Source organism: Muscardinus avellanarius (assembly GCF_963383645.1).
Source record: "Muscardinus avellanarius genome assembly, chromosome: 13".
NCBI classification, from domain to species: domain Eukaryota; kingdom Metazoa; phylum Chordata; class Mammalia; order Rodentia; family Gliridae; genus Muscardinus; species Muscardinus avellanarius.
Genome location: NC_137799.1, coordinates 8062007 through 8075652, shown reverse-complemented (window position 1 = coordinate 8075652; position 13646 = coordinate 8062007). Strand labels below are relative to the sequence as shown.

Here is a 13646-nt window from a genome sequence, read left to right as displayed (position 1 = left end):
TATTTATTCTGTGGTTCCTCCAAGCTATACCCCAGCCCTATTTAATTTTTTTTTTTTTTTTTTTTTTTTTGGTGGTACTGGGGGTGGAACCCAGAGGCTTTTTACCTCCGGGTTATACTCCCAGACCTTGTTTTATATATCTTATTTTGAAACAGGGTCTCAGTAAGTTGCTGAAAGCCTCACTAAGTAGCTGAGGCTGTCTCAGCCTCCCAAGAGCAGGGATTACAAGCGTGTGCCACCACACCTGACTATTCTTTCTTTATTTTTTTGGTGGTACTGGGGTTCCTGGAAGCCCTTCTACCTCCAGGCTACACTCCCAGACCTATTTTATATTTTTGAAACAGGGTCTCTTACGCCAGCGCGGCTGGCTTCGAAGCAGCGCGATCCTCCTGTCTCCGCCTCCCAAGTGGGGATTACAAGCGTGCGCCACCAGGCAGGCCTATTTTGAAACATGATTTCACTAAGTAGCGAGGCTGGCCAGGGACATGTGATCCTCCTGTTTTAGCCTCCTAAGTACTGGGATTACAAGCCTGCTCCACCATACCCAGCTATTTATTTTATTTTATTTTCATGGTGCTAGAGATTGAACCCAGGGACATTCTACCTACCGAGTTACACACAACCCCCCCCCTTTTTTTTTCTACAGAACTGGGGACTGAACCCAGGGGCATTCTACTTCTGAGCTGTACCCCCAGCTCTATTTTTCTACTTTTTATTCGTGTGTGTGTGTGTGTGTATGTGTGGTACTGGGTATGGAACCCAGGGGTATTCTACCTCTGAGTTATACCCTCAGCCCTATAGGGTCTCACTGAGTTGCAGAGGGCCTCACTAAGTAGCTGAGGCTGTCCGCGAACTGCAATCCTCCTGTCTCAGCTTCCCGAAGCATGCGGCACCATGCCTGGCTCCAATTTTATTTCTTATTTGGAAGCAGGATCTCATTAAGTTGTTGAGAGCCTCAGTGAGTTGCTGAGGCTGGCTTTGAACCTGCGACCGTCCTTGCTCAGCTTCCCAAGTCCTGGGGCGGACACGCCCATCCTGAAGCTGTGACGGGAGCCTGGTGGAGGATCTGGACCCGGGCTGAAGAGCAAGGCTTCAGGGTTCCAAGCACCCACATACGCACCATGCTGCTTCCTCGCCAGGTAAGGCCCTTCCTCACTGGGCCACGGACAGCGTGCCCTAGTCCTGCACCACTGCCTGTAGGGAAGGAGGCAGGTGGAGGGCCTGAGTAAGTGTGGGGGAGCTCGCTGTCCTCCAGCCCAGTGTTCCCTGGTGCAAGTCAGGCTCTCAGCACGGAGACGCTTCAGATGCATTCCTTTTCTTAAGGGATCCTTACTAAGCCTAATCCTGTTCCCTACTGTCAGCAGCCAGAATTTACCATTGCAGGATCAACTCGGAGGGAAACAGGGTCTCACTAAGTTGCCGAGAGCCTTACTCATTAGCTGAGGCTGGCTTCGAACCTGCGCGATCCTCCTGTCTCAGCCTCCCAAGCGCAGGGATTACAAGCGTGCACCATCATGTCAGGCTTTTTTTTTTTTTTTACTCTTTTTTTCTTTCTTTGAAACAGGGTTTTGCTACGTTGCTGAGACGCTCACTAAGTCGCCTAGGCTGGCCTCGAACCTGTGATCCTCCTCTTTCGGCAACCAAACCTCGGGGCCTCCCTTCCGTCCCAGCAGGTTCCTGGGTGAGGGTGCTGTATCTGCTGCTTTGGAGCAGGACTGGGTCGCCATCAGGGGCTCTGTGATGGCCTTTACCAAACTTGGCCTGAGTGGATTTTGCTCTCTTAAAGGTCAGAGCAACGCTGGCGCCGGCGACCGAGCCGAGGACAGTGACTGGCGGGGAGGCCAGGCACGGATCGCCGCGGGAAGCCGCGCCCAGGTCAGGGGACCCAGCTCCGGGGACCTCTGAGGCCCAGGGGTCGTTCGCGGTCTTCAAGTTCGCGTCTTGGCCCGCCAGAGGGCGCCCCGTCGCCGCGCCCGAGGGTCCCGCCCAGCAGGGTGTGGCCGGACGGCGGCAGAACCGCGATGCCGGACCGTCCGGGTGCAGGGGCTGGACGCTGGACGCTGGACGCTGGACGGCGCGGGAACCGCGATGCCGGGCCGTCCGGGTGCAGGGGCTGGACGCTCTGGGCGCGAGGAGTCGAGTGCTCTCCGGGGCCCAGGCGGCTCCGAGGCCGTCGCCCCGGCCAATCCCTCTGCCCCCCTTCGCCCCATTTTTGGCCCGCGTCGGGAGCAGGTCTCAGGCCCGGGCCCCCTAGTGCCCTGGCTGAGAGGGTGCCCACTCCGCAGGGGGCTCGCCCCGCCCCCGGCCGGCGAGGCCCCGCCCACTCTTAATCCCGAGGCTCCGCCCCCGCCCCAGGCCTCGCCCCTCCACTCCGCCGCCGGAGCCCCCCGGGTCCGCCATGGGTGCCTCCGGCGCCGCCGGTCTGCTCCGGCTGCTGCTGCTGCTGCTGCTGGGGCCGCTGGGGCTGCGGCTGGAGGCTGCGGACGGCCCTGAGCCGCAGCTGCCCACCGTGGTCCTGGCCATCCTGGCCCGCAATGCCGAGCACTCGCTGCCCCACTACCTGGGTGCGCTGGAGCGGCTGGACTACCCCCGGGCCAGGCTGGCCCTCTGGTGAGCGCCCTGGGCTGGGCACCCGCTGAGGCTGCAGGTCGACCCGGGGCACCCGTTCTCCTCCTGGCCCCCTGCTTCTTCTCTTGGGGCCGCCCCTTGGTATAAGTCGGGCCCAGCCCTTCCTGCCCCAACCCTCAGAGCCCAAACGGAACCCCATTGGGCCTTTGAGGGGAGCACCCAGGGACCTCTGGAGTCCCCTGGGACCCCACGTGGCAGGGATGGCCGGACTGGAGGTTCTGGGGGGGCGGGGGTGAGTCTGCGCTGAGATCCGAGTGTACACGGTGTCAGCCCGCGCCCCCCCCCCCCCCGCTGCCAGCCGCTGTGGGTAGAGGGGTTGTCCTGCCAGCCGGGGGCAGGGTCCCCTCCCTGGATTTCCCGATGGTGCCTCTGTACCGCACTGGAACCACTGTGCGGCCACAACCTCCAGTATATAAAAGCCAGAACAGGGAGGAGTCCCAAGCTGAGGTCGGGGATGAAGTCAAAGAGATGATAAAGTGCCCGGGGAGACAGCAGAGTTGGGCTGGGGGTGGAGCCGTGGCCTCCCCAGCTGCCCACAGTCTTGCAGCTTGGGAGTTTGGTTCCCACCCCTGTAGGACATGACACGTAGTTAATCTAAACTTCTGGGAATTGGCTTAAAGGGGCAGCATCACATAAAACCCTGGCTCCTGGCTGAGCCCCCCACCTCTGACATGAGAGCCCCGTCCTCAGGGAGGCTCAGTGCATGGCGTGACCCTTACTACAACTTGCAGAGAAGGCAAGCAGCGGCTCTTTGGTCTAGTTGGGATTCAGAGAGGGAAATAGCCTCTCTTGTGGACACACAGCATGGAAGGAAGGTAGCCAGGGAGTGTGGCAGGTGCGAACCTTAAAGTCATCCTTAAACCCGGGTGTGGTGGCGCACGCTCGTCAACCCGAGACAGGAGGCACGCAGGTTCGGAGCCAGCCCCAGCAATTTAGTTAGGCCCTCCACAACTTAGTCAGACCCTGTTTCAAAATAGAGTAAAGGGCTGGGCGTGGTGGGTCACGCTTGTAATTCCAGTATTTGGGAGGCTGAGACAGGAGGACCGCAGGTTCACTGCCAGCCTCAGCTATTTAGTGAGGCCTTTGGCAACTTAGAACCTATTTCAAAATTAAAGAATAAAAAATAGGGCCGGGGTGTAGCTTGAAGGTTGAATGGCTCTGGGTTCAATCCCTAGTACCCCGTGCATGTGGACACACACACACACACACACACACACACATATGCATATGCACACACACAGAGAAAATAATAATAATAATAATAATAATAATAATAATAAAATAGGGCCGGGGTGTAGCTTGGAAGTAGAATGCCCCTGGGTTCAATCCTTAGTACCACACACAGAAAATTTAAAAATGCACGTGTCTTTACTGTTGGTCGTTACATAGGATAGCTTAAAGGTACAGAGGGAGGCAGTGATGCCCAGAAAGGGAGAGGACTTGTCTGAGATCACGCGGCAGGTCACGGGCGGTTACCAGCTCAGGACCTGGCTGTCCTGCCTCTCCTCTGTAGCAAGCCAGTCCTCCACTGCTCCTGGGAGAGGCCGGCCCCTAGGGTGCGTGTTCTCCGGAGTTGAAGCCGCCTTGGGGTTCAGTCCTTCGGTGGCTGTGCCCCCTCATTCTCTCCCCTTCTGTGTCCCCAGGTGTGCCACAGACCACAATGTGGACAACACCACAGAGATGCTGCAGGAGTGGCTGGCTGCCGTGGGCGATGACTACGGGGCTGTGATCTGGAGGCCTGAGGGGGAGACCAGGTACTGATCCGAGGGGCGACAGAGTGCAAGGGAGATGGGGAACGGCTCTGTCCACTGCCTTACAGAAAAGAAGGCCTCATTTCTTTACCCACGCAGGTCCTACCCAGATGAAGAGGGTCCCAAGCACTGGACCAAAGAAAGGCACCAGTTTCTGATGGAGCTGAAGCAGGAAGCCCTGACCTTCGCCCGGGACTGGGGGGCTGACTACATCTTGGTAAGAATTCGGGCTTAGGCTCAGGCTTCTGGAAGCTGGTAGTATCTGTCGCTTACAGACGTAGTGGTATGACTGAGCCACAGAGCTGGATCTTTCAAAGCCCAGATCAGATGTTGAACTTGGATCCCTATGTTTGAGCTCAGACTAGGTACTAAGCCTGGATCTGTGAGACAGCTCATAGGGTGTATACTGGGCTGAGATCCCAGGGCCAGTGCCAAAGGATAAGCTGAGCCTGGATCCCTGGACTAGAGCTCAGAATGCTGGTCTTGGGATCCACTCCCTAAGTCAGATCTCAGATCAGGTTTGTAGATAACCTAGTGAGGTCTAATCTCTGGATCCAGTCTCTAAGCCAGCGTGCTCCACTAGATCCTTGGTTCAGAAACACATCTACCGGGCTGTGAGCTAGAGCTCTCCTACAGCCCTCCCGTTGATCCTCGGAGCCAGTCTGCGTCCCTGGCAACCTAGAGGGATTTCTCCTGCAGGGAGCCCCTTGAGGGGCTGCAGCCCAGGCGGGCCCGGGCCTATGACATCCCCCTCCCCAAAGTTTGCAGATACAGACAACATCCTGACTAACAACCAGACTTTGCGGCTTCTGCTAGAGCAGGGGCTGCCGGTGGTGGCTCCCATGCTGGACTCCCAGACCTTCTACTCCAACTTCTGGTGTGGGATCACCCCTCAGGTGAGGCGGGGCTCTGGAGGAAGGACTGGGAGAGTGGAGGGCCCTTTGGGGTCTGCGGGCTGTGGAGGGGGAGCCTCTCACAGCACCGAGGACCCCCCCCCTTCCCCAGGGCTACTATCGCCGTACCACCGAGTATTTCCCCACCAAGAACCGTCAGCGCCGGGGCTGCTTCCGGGTCCCCATGGTCCACTCCACCTTCCTGGTGTCCCTGCAGGCCGAGGGGACAGCCCAGCTCGCCTTCTACCCCCCTCATCCCAATTACACGTGGCCCTTTGACGACATCATTGTCTTCGCCTATGCCTGTCAGGCTGCTGGTGAGGACCAGCCCTTCTTGAACGTGCCTTGGAAGCCTCTGGGCCTTTGCACACGCTGTTCCTCTGCTTAGCATGCCCTTCCTCACTCTGCAGTTTCTCTTGTCAAGTGCTGTTTGTCCTTTGGGTCCTAGCCCTTCTCAGATTCACTCTCCTAGCGGGTTAGGTTCCCTTGGGCTGTCCCTGTTGCGGCACATTCCTGTAATCCTTTGCTAGGCAAATATTTATGGAGCATCTGCCATGTGCCAGGCACTGGGGAGACAGTGGTGAGTATCAGGTAGCCCCTACCCTCTGGAGCCTCCAGTTCTTTTTTTTTGGGGGGGGTGCTAGAAATTGAAACCTGCCATTCTAACCTCCAAGCTACACCCCCTGCCCTATCTTACTATTTATTTATTTATTTATTTACTGTACTGGGGATGGAACCCAGGGGCATTGTACCTCTGAGCTACAACCCCAGCCCTATTTTTTATTCTTTATTTGGAAACAGGGTCTCACTGAGTTGTGGAGGGCCTCACTAAGTAGCTGAGGCTGGCCACGAACCTGTGATTCTCCTGTCTCAGTACTGGGATTACAAGCATGCGCTATCATACGTGGCAGTTCTTTCTTGTGTATATGAGGTACTATGGATTCAACCCAGGGCATTTTACTTCTGAGCTATACCTTAGCTCTCTTTTGAGTTTTTATTTTGAAGCAGGGTCTCACCAAGTTGCCGAGGGTCTCACTACGTTGCTGAGACTGGCACCTATCAATCGGATCGGACACAGGACCTGCAGGGCAAGGCTCTGTTTTTCAGGGCCAGAGATGAAGGGCTTGGAAAGCCAGACTGCACACCTTTGTGTTTAGAACAGGTGCTTTCCAGCTGGCAGAGAAGCCCAAAGTCTTGGCCCCTTTGCAACTCAGTGAGTCCTTGTTTCAAAATAAAGAATAAAAAATAGGGCTAGGGGTGTAGTCTGGAGGTAGAGTGCCCCTGGGTTTCATCCCCAGTAACACACACACACACACACACACACACACACACACACACACACACACACACCATACACACATTGGGCAAGGCGTGGTGGTGCACCCTTATAATCCCAGTACTGAGACAGGAGGATCATCGGTTCATGGCCATCCTCAGTTACTTATTGAGGCCCTCTGTAACTTAGTGAGACCCTGTTTTAAAATAAAGATTAAAAATAGGTGTGGTAAAATAGGTGTGATTAAAATTAAAAATAGGTGTGATTAAAGCCAGGTGTGGTGGTGAACGCTTGTAATCCCAGTGCTTAGGATGGTGAGACAGGAGGATCGCACAGGCTCGAAGCCAGCCCCAGCTACTTAGTGAGGTTCTCAACTTGGTGAGACCCTGTTTCCAAATAAAGTATAAACTAGGTCTGGGAGCCAGGTGTGGTGGTACATGCTTGTAATCCCAGCATTTGGGAGACTGAGGACTATGGTTCAAGGACAGCCTCAGCTACTTAGTGAGGCCCTTTGCAACTCAGTGAGACCCTGTTTCCAAATAAAAAATAGGGCTGGGGGGTGTAGCTTTGAGGTAGAATGCCCCTGGGTTCTATCCCCAGTACCAGAAAAAAAAAAAAAAAAAAAAGGTCTTGGAGTATACCTTAGAGGTAGAAAAGCCCCTAGGTTCCACCCCCATTACCACAAAAAATAAAATAAAATAAAAAATAGGTCTGTGAGTATAGCTCCGAGGTAGAATGCCCCTGGGCTCAATCCCCAATCCCCAGTACCATAAAACACTAAACTAAATAGACACCATGCACCTGCCTCTGAAGATAATTACAATATACAAAAGTTTTTGTTTTTGTAGTCCGGGTCGGAAGCCAGGGCCTCGCTAGGCAAGCAGTCCCTCTCACTGAGCTGGATCTCCAGCCCAAAGGAGACAGATACCAAAGGGAAGGCTGCCCCTCCAGCTGCCGGAAGACCAAGTGGGGCGGAGGAGCGCCAGCGCGGGGTCAGCAGCAGTGGTGACGCGGGGACTCGGCGTGGGGCCACAGGGGATGCCGGCATCCCTGGGCTGCAGTCGGCTGCACTTTACCTGCTTTGTTCTGCTCTGTCTTGACTCTCAAGGGCAGGATTGCGTCCGTCTTCCTCACCACCATCTTGGTCACCACCACGGCCTCGGAGCCGGGCAGGCGTGCGAGACGGCTCTGTCAGGGCTCCTTAGGTGCTGTGCGGGCCAGTCCCACAGGGGAAGTGGAGTCCCAGAGAAGACCACCTAGCCCTGGCCGTGCTGGGCCTGGGCCGCCCGGTCCTGCCTCCTCGCCTGGCTTCAGTACGTGCTTGGCCTCTCTACAGGGGTCTCCGTCCACGTGTGCAATGATCACCGTTACGGGTATATGAACGTGGGCGTGAAGTCCCACCAGGGGCTGCAGGAGGAGAAGGTCAACTTCATCCACCTGGTCTTGGAAGCACTAGGTAAGGGCCAGAGCCTGCGCGCCGCCGCCTGCTGGGCCTCCCTGCCTCCCCTCCATGCGCCCTTCCTAGGCTCCAGGCTCAAACGCATCGGGCTTGGGGTTCTAGCCTTGCCCCTAGCTTTTTCTGTGACTGACCAAGCTCTTTTCCCCGCGGGGCCTTGCTTTCCCCATCTCGACCGTGGGGGTAGGCAGGTTCCGTGATCTCTGAGCCTTTCCTGGCCAGTATCTGCTGAGGGGCAGGAAGGAGGCTGGGGGCCGGGACTCCAGGGTGGCTGCTACCCGGAGCCACAGGGATTCACCATCAGGGATGCTTCCCTCTGCAGTGGACGGGCCTCCCATGCAGCGCTCGGCTCATGTGTCTCTGCCCCCTAAGAGGCTCAGCAAGATGGGGTTTGATGAGGTATCTTTCCCAGTCTGTGGGTAGGATTCAGGGGGCTGGTGGGGAGAGCCCCCTCTCCGTTGACCCCTGCTACCCCCGCCCCCTCCACTCCCCACCTTTAGGTCTTTGTCATCAGCCTGGCCCGCAGGCCCAGCCGCCGTGAGCGCATGCTGAGCTCACTCTGGGAGATGGAGCTCGCCGGACGGGTGGTGGACGCAGTGGACGGCCGGTGAGGCTTCCAGGGGATGAGGCCTGGGGGACAGTGTGGGCCATCTGGTATCCAAATAGGGCCTGAGTAAAGCCGGCTTAGGAAGTTCCAGGACAGGTAGATGCAGGACAAGACCCTGCCGCCCCCAGAGGGAGGAGGTACAGGGAGGGCCTAGGCCCTGGGGCCTGGCGTCCAGCGCTGCCCACGTGGCCTCAGGCCCCTGCTCTCACTCCCATTGTATAAATGGCAAATAATCCTGCCTGGCTCGTATGGTTTCTGAAGAGGTCAGGGAAGATTTACCAAGGGCCCGGCACCTAGAAAGTAGCCTCCCAAGTACTGGGATTACAGGCACGCAGCACCACACCTGGCTAGTACTAGTCTTTTTTGGTGGTGGTGGTGCTGGGATTGATTCTAGCTCCACGCTACACCCCCAGCCCTTTTTATTTACTATTTTTATTTTGTTTAATTAATTTATTTATTTGGTGGTACTGGGGATGGAACCCAGGGGCTTTCTACCTCCAGGCTACACTCCCAGACCAATTTTATATTTTATTTGGAAACAGGGTCTCTTAAGCCAGCTGAGGCTGGCTTCAAACCTGCGCGATTCTCCTGTCTCAGCCTCCCAAGTGCGGGGATTACAAGGGTGCGCCACCACGCCCGGCTGGCCCTTTTCATTTTAAAACAGGGGCTCACTAAGTTACTGAAGCTGGTCTAGAAGTTGCGGTCCTCCTGTCTCGGCCTCCCACGCGCGGGGATTACAGGTGTGTGCCACCTCCCCTGGCTAGTACTATGAAGTCCCCGGTGGGTGGGGTGGCCCCAGGCCAGCCATGTTCCCCAGGGAAGGCCAGAGGCCAGGCTCCTCCAGCCACCAGGGTCAGATTGCTCATACGTCTGGAGCTGTTTGCTTTGAGCCTCCGGTTCTTTTGGTTTTGTTTTTAGCAGTGCTGGGGCTGGAGCCCAGGGTCTCGCGCAGGGTTGGCCAAAGTGTATCGCTGAGCCACACACCCCAGCTCTTGACTTGCAGGGTGTCCATGCTCTGCCTGGGTCTCTGCGTCCCAGGTGCTTCCCCCTCAGCCGGCCCCCTGCCCCGCATGCCTCTCTCTCAAGGTTCCCAGGCCCGGTTCTTGACAGCTTCAGGTCACAAGAGTTACAAGCTGAAGCCTCCTTCCAACCGGGCTGCAGGGTGCGTCCCCAGCGTGCACAGCCAGGCCCCTCTGGAGGGTCTGCTGGCGCCTAGCGCCCGTTACGCTGTGTCCCCCAGGACGCTCAACAGCAGCAGCCTCAGGAGCCTCGGCGTGGACCTGCTCCCTGGCTACCAGGATCCCTACTCGGGCCGCACGCTGACCAAGGGAGAGGTGGGCTGCTTCCTCAGCCACTACTCCATCTGGGAGGAGGTGAGGACACTGCCCCTGCGCCCACCCCTCTGGGACCGGAGGGGCTGGCTCCTCCTAGTCACCACTGCTGTTCGCCCAGCGCGTTCCGAAGGCCTGGCCAGCAGCGAGGGCCTTCTCCGAGGACCTCTCATTCATTCTACTCTATGGACTGCCGAGCTCCTGCTGTGTGCAAGTGGGAGGCGCCTTGTTCTGAGAACACAGAGGGGCGCGGGATGAATGCATGCTGGCTCCTTCCTGCAGGAGAAGGGTCTGCGGGTCTGCCTGGGGCTCTGGGACCCGAGAGGGGGCACAGAAGTCAAGAACCGAGTTTGCAGAGGGGAGAGGTGCTGGCTGTTCCCACAGTGCGTACTGGCCCAGGCTGCTGCCTGCCGGGGGTCAGCGCGGGCCTCGCTGTTAGGGGGCAAGCGGGGGGGAAACTGGGGCAAAGGCCTCAAGGAAAGAAAGTATATTCGGGAGCACAAAACGGGAAAGCCCGGGGCTGGGTCCTCAGCCAGCCTCGCCAGAGTGGTGGTCAGTTAGGTGGACATCACTCTAGAGGAGGGAACGAGGCCCCCAAGGTGCCCCCCAGGAGATGGTATGTAGGCTTGTTCCTTCTTCTCCACTGTGTATGTGGGAGTATTGGGGATTGAACCCAGGAGCATTCTGCCTCTGAGCTATATACCCCCAGCCCTTTTTATTTATTTATTAATTTTTTGTTTTGAAATAGGGTGTCAGTAGGTTGCTAAGAGTCTCCCTAAGTTGCTGAGGCTGGTCTTGAATCTGTGATCCTTCTGTCTCAGCCTCCCGAGTACTGGGATTACGGGCCTGCGCCACCAGGCCCAGCTTGCTCGTTTGCTGTTGTTGTTTTGGGTACTGGGGATGGAACCCAGGGGCATTTGACCTCCAAGCTACACCCCCTGCCCTATTTTTTTATTCTTTATTTTTAAAACAGGGTCTCAGTAAGTTGCAGAGGGCCTCACTAAGTAGCTGAGGCTGTCCTTGAACCGTGATACTCCTGTCTCAGCCTCCAGAATGCTGGGATTACAAGCGTGCGCCACCACGCCGGGCTGTTTGTTTTGCATCTGGGTCTCCCTAGGTTGCTGAGGCTATCCTTGAGCCTGAAATACTCCTTTCTCAGCCTCCCACGTACTGGATTAAAGGCCTGTGCCTGCACACGTGGCCGCTGTGCACTCTTTTTTTTTTCCCCAAAAAATTTTTATTGATGCCTTGTAGTCATACACCTTAGTGGGGTACAAGTTGCTGGAGGCTGCATGCACACATCACCCAATTAGCCCTTACCCTATGCCTGCCCCATATCCTCCACCGCTGTGCACTCTCAGTGAGTGATTTCACTTCTCCCAAGGCCTGTCTTCTTGTGGCAGGGGATCATGTTCCTGCTTCCTGGGCATCCTTGAAGATAACCCCTTGGGATATAGCAGTGCTCCATGAGTGTAGCAAGGTGGTGACTGCCATCATCATTCTCTTCGGCAGCCTCGTCTGGGGACCTAGAGGGCCTTGAATGCCAGAAAGAGCCTGGGATGTCAACCCCTGGGCAGCCCCAGCAGGCTTTGAAGTAGCCGCGTGACAGGGCCAGGGCTGAGCACACAGCATCTTAACGGAGGCCGGGCCGAGTCTGTGGGCTTTAGGCAGGTGGGAAGGGAACAGCTGGGTTCTGCAGAGCCATCTCCCACCCCCACTGTGTTCCTATCACAGGTGGCTGCCAGGGGCCTGGCCCAGGTGGTGGTATTTGAGGACGATGTGCGCTTTCAGAGCAACTTCCGGGGGCGGCTGGAGCGGTTGATGGCGGAGGTGGCATCACAGAAGCTCTCCTGGGACCTGATGTAGGCAGCCTGCACCCCAGGGGCAAGGGAGAGGGCTGGCTGGCTGCTTGGTCTGTGCTTCCCGCTTGGAATCCAGGCCCCGGCCCTGTGGGAGGGGGCCCATGACAGCCCAGAGCCCACGGTGACTCCTGGGACCCTTGATGTCACTTGCAGCTACCTGGGCCGGAAGCAGGTGAACCCCGAGGAGGAGGTGGCTGTGGAGGGGCTGCCGGGCCTCGTGGTGGCGGGATACTCCTATTGGACGCTGGCGTACACACTGAGCCTGGCCGGCGCCCGCAAGCTGCTGGCCTCCCAGCCCCTGCGGCGCATGCTGCCAGTGGACGAGTTCCTGCCCATAATGTTCGACCAGCATCCCAAGTGAGGCCGGGGTGGGGCAGGGCAGGGGCGTGGCATCGGGAGCCCCCTCGAAAACTGGGCAGTTGGGGGAGATGGCGGCTGATGGGGCTCTGCTTCAGGTCACCCAAGAGCAGCCCAGGAGTCGGACCCAGCTAAGTGCCAATGCTGGGCTGCCCTCACGGCGGTTTTTTTTTTTTTTTTTTTTTTGCGGGCCTGGGGATGGAACACAGGGGCATTCGATCTCCGAGCTGCACCCCCTGCCCTATTTTTTATTCTTTATTTTGAAACAGGGTCTCACTGAGTTGCAGAGGGCCTCACTAAGTAGCTGAGGCTGTCCGCGAACCGCGATCCTCCTGTCTCAGCCTCCCGAATGCTGGGATTACAAGCGTGTGCCACCACGCCTGGCTCTTTTTTTTTTTTTTTTTTTTTTTTTTTTTTTTTTGGTGGTACTGGGGTTCCTGGAAACCCTTATACCTCCGGGCTACACTCCCAGACCTATTTTATACTTTTTTTTTTTTTTTGGAAACAGGGTCTCTTAAGCCAGCATGGCTGGCTTCAAACCTGCGCAATCCTCCTGTCTCTGCCTCCCAAGCGTGGGGATTACAAGCGTGCCCGGCCCCTCACGGCTTTTTTTTGTGTATGTTTTTTTTTTATTTGTTTACTTTTGCGGTACTGGGGATGGAACCCAGGCGCATTCTACCTCCCAGCTACACCCCAGCCCCATTTTAACTCTTTATTTTGAAATAGGATCTCACTGAACTGCAAAGGGCCTCAGTAAGTAGCTGAGGCTGCCCATGGACCGCGACTGTCTGGTCTCAGCCTCCCGATCCTCTTGGGTTTTAACCAAATGATTTCCCTGTTCTGAACCTTGGTTTCCTAATCTGGAAAGTGCAGACAATGGGGGGCGGCGGGGTGCTGCGGGCGGGGGAGGCACTGTCTCCTGGCTGGTGAGGGCCTTGGGGAGCTCACCTCGGCCACTCTGAGCCACGCTTCCTCCTCACAGTGCAGAGTACAAGGCACACTTCCAGCCCAGGGACCTGCGGGCCTTCTCAGCCCGGCCCCTGCTTGCCGCCCCCACCCACTACGCGGGCGACGCTGAGTGGCTCAGTGACACTGAGACATCCTCTCCCTGGGACGACGACAGTGGCCGCATCATCAGCTGGACTGGCTCCCAAAAGACCCTGCGTGGCCCCCACCTGGACCTGGCTGGCAGCAGCGGGCACAGCCTTCATCCGCACCCCCGGGACGAGCTGTAGGTGAGACTGGGGCCTGGGCTGGCTCCTGCGTTGTGATGTAAAACCGCTGGGGAGACCGTGCAGACCCAAAAGTTGCCAAAAGAAAGTCTTTATTAATCGGTGGTGACAACACCACAGGGTGATTAGTCCTGAGTGCAGCCCAAACCTTTTTTTTTTTTTTTTTTTGTGGTTCTGGGGATGGAGCCCAGAGGCATTCTACCTCCAAGATACACGCCCAGTCCTATTTTTTATTCTTTATTTGGAATCAGGG

The 13646-nt window shown here is 56.9% G+C and overlaps 1 protein-coding gene across 1 annotated transcript; it reads left to right on the top strand.

Moving 5' to 3' along the window:
- Positions 1-2398: 2398 nt before the first annotated feature.
- CERCAM (cerebral endothelial cell adhesion molecule) lies at positions 2399-13396 on the top strand (the record flags this gene model as incomplete). Its single annotated transcript, XM_080708488.1, has 12 exons — positions 2399-2610; positions 4272-4382; positions 4479-4596; positions 5141-5275; positions 5385-5589; positions 7885-8004; positions 8327-8403; positions 8505-8611; positions 9852-9984; positions 11677-11804; positions 11958-12161; positions 13144-13396. The coding sequence occupies 12 exons, from the start codon at positions 2399-2401 to the stop codon at positions 13394-13396; spliced, it is 1803 nt and encodes a 600-aa protein (XP_080564614.1).
- Between the last annotated feature and the right edge of the window lie 250 nt (positions 13397-13646).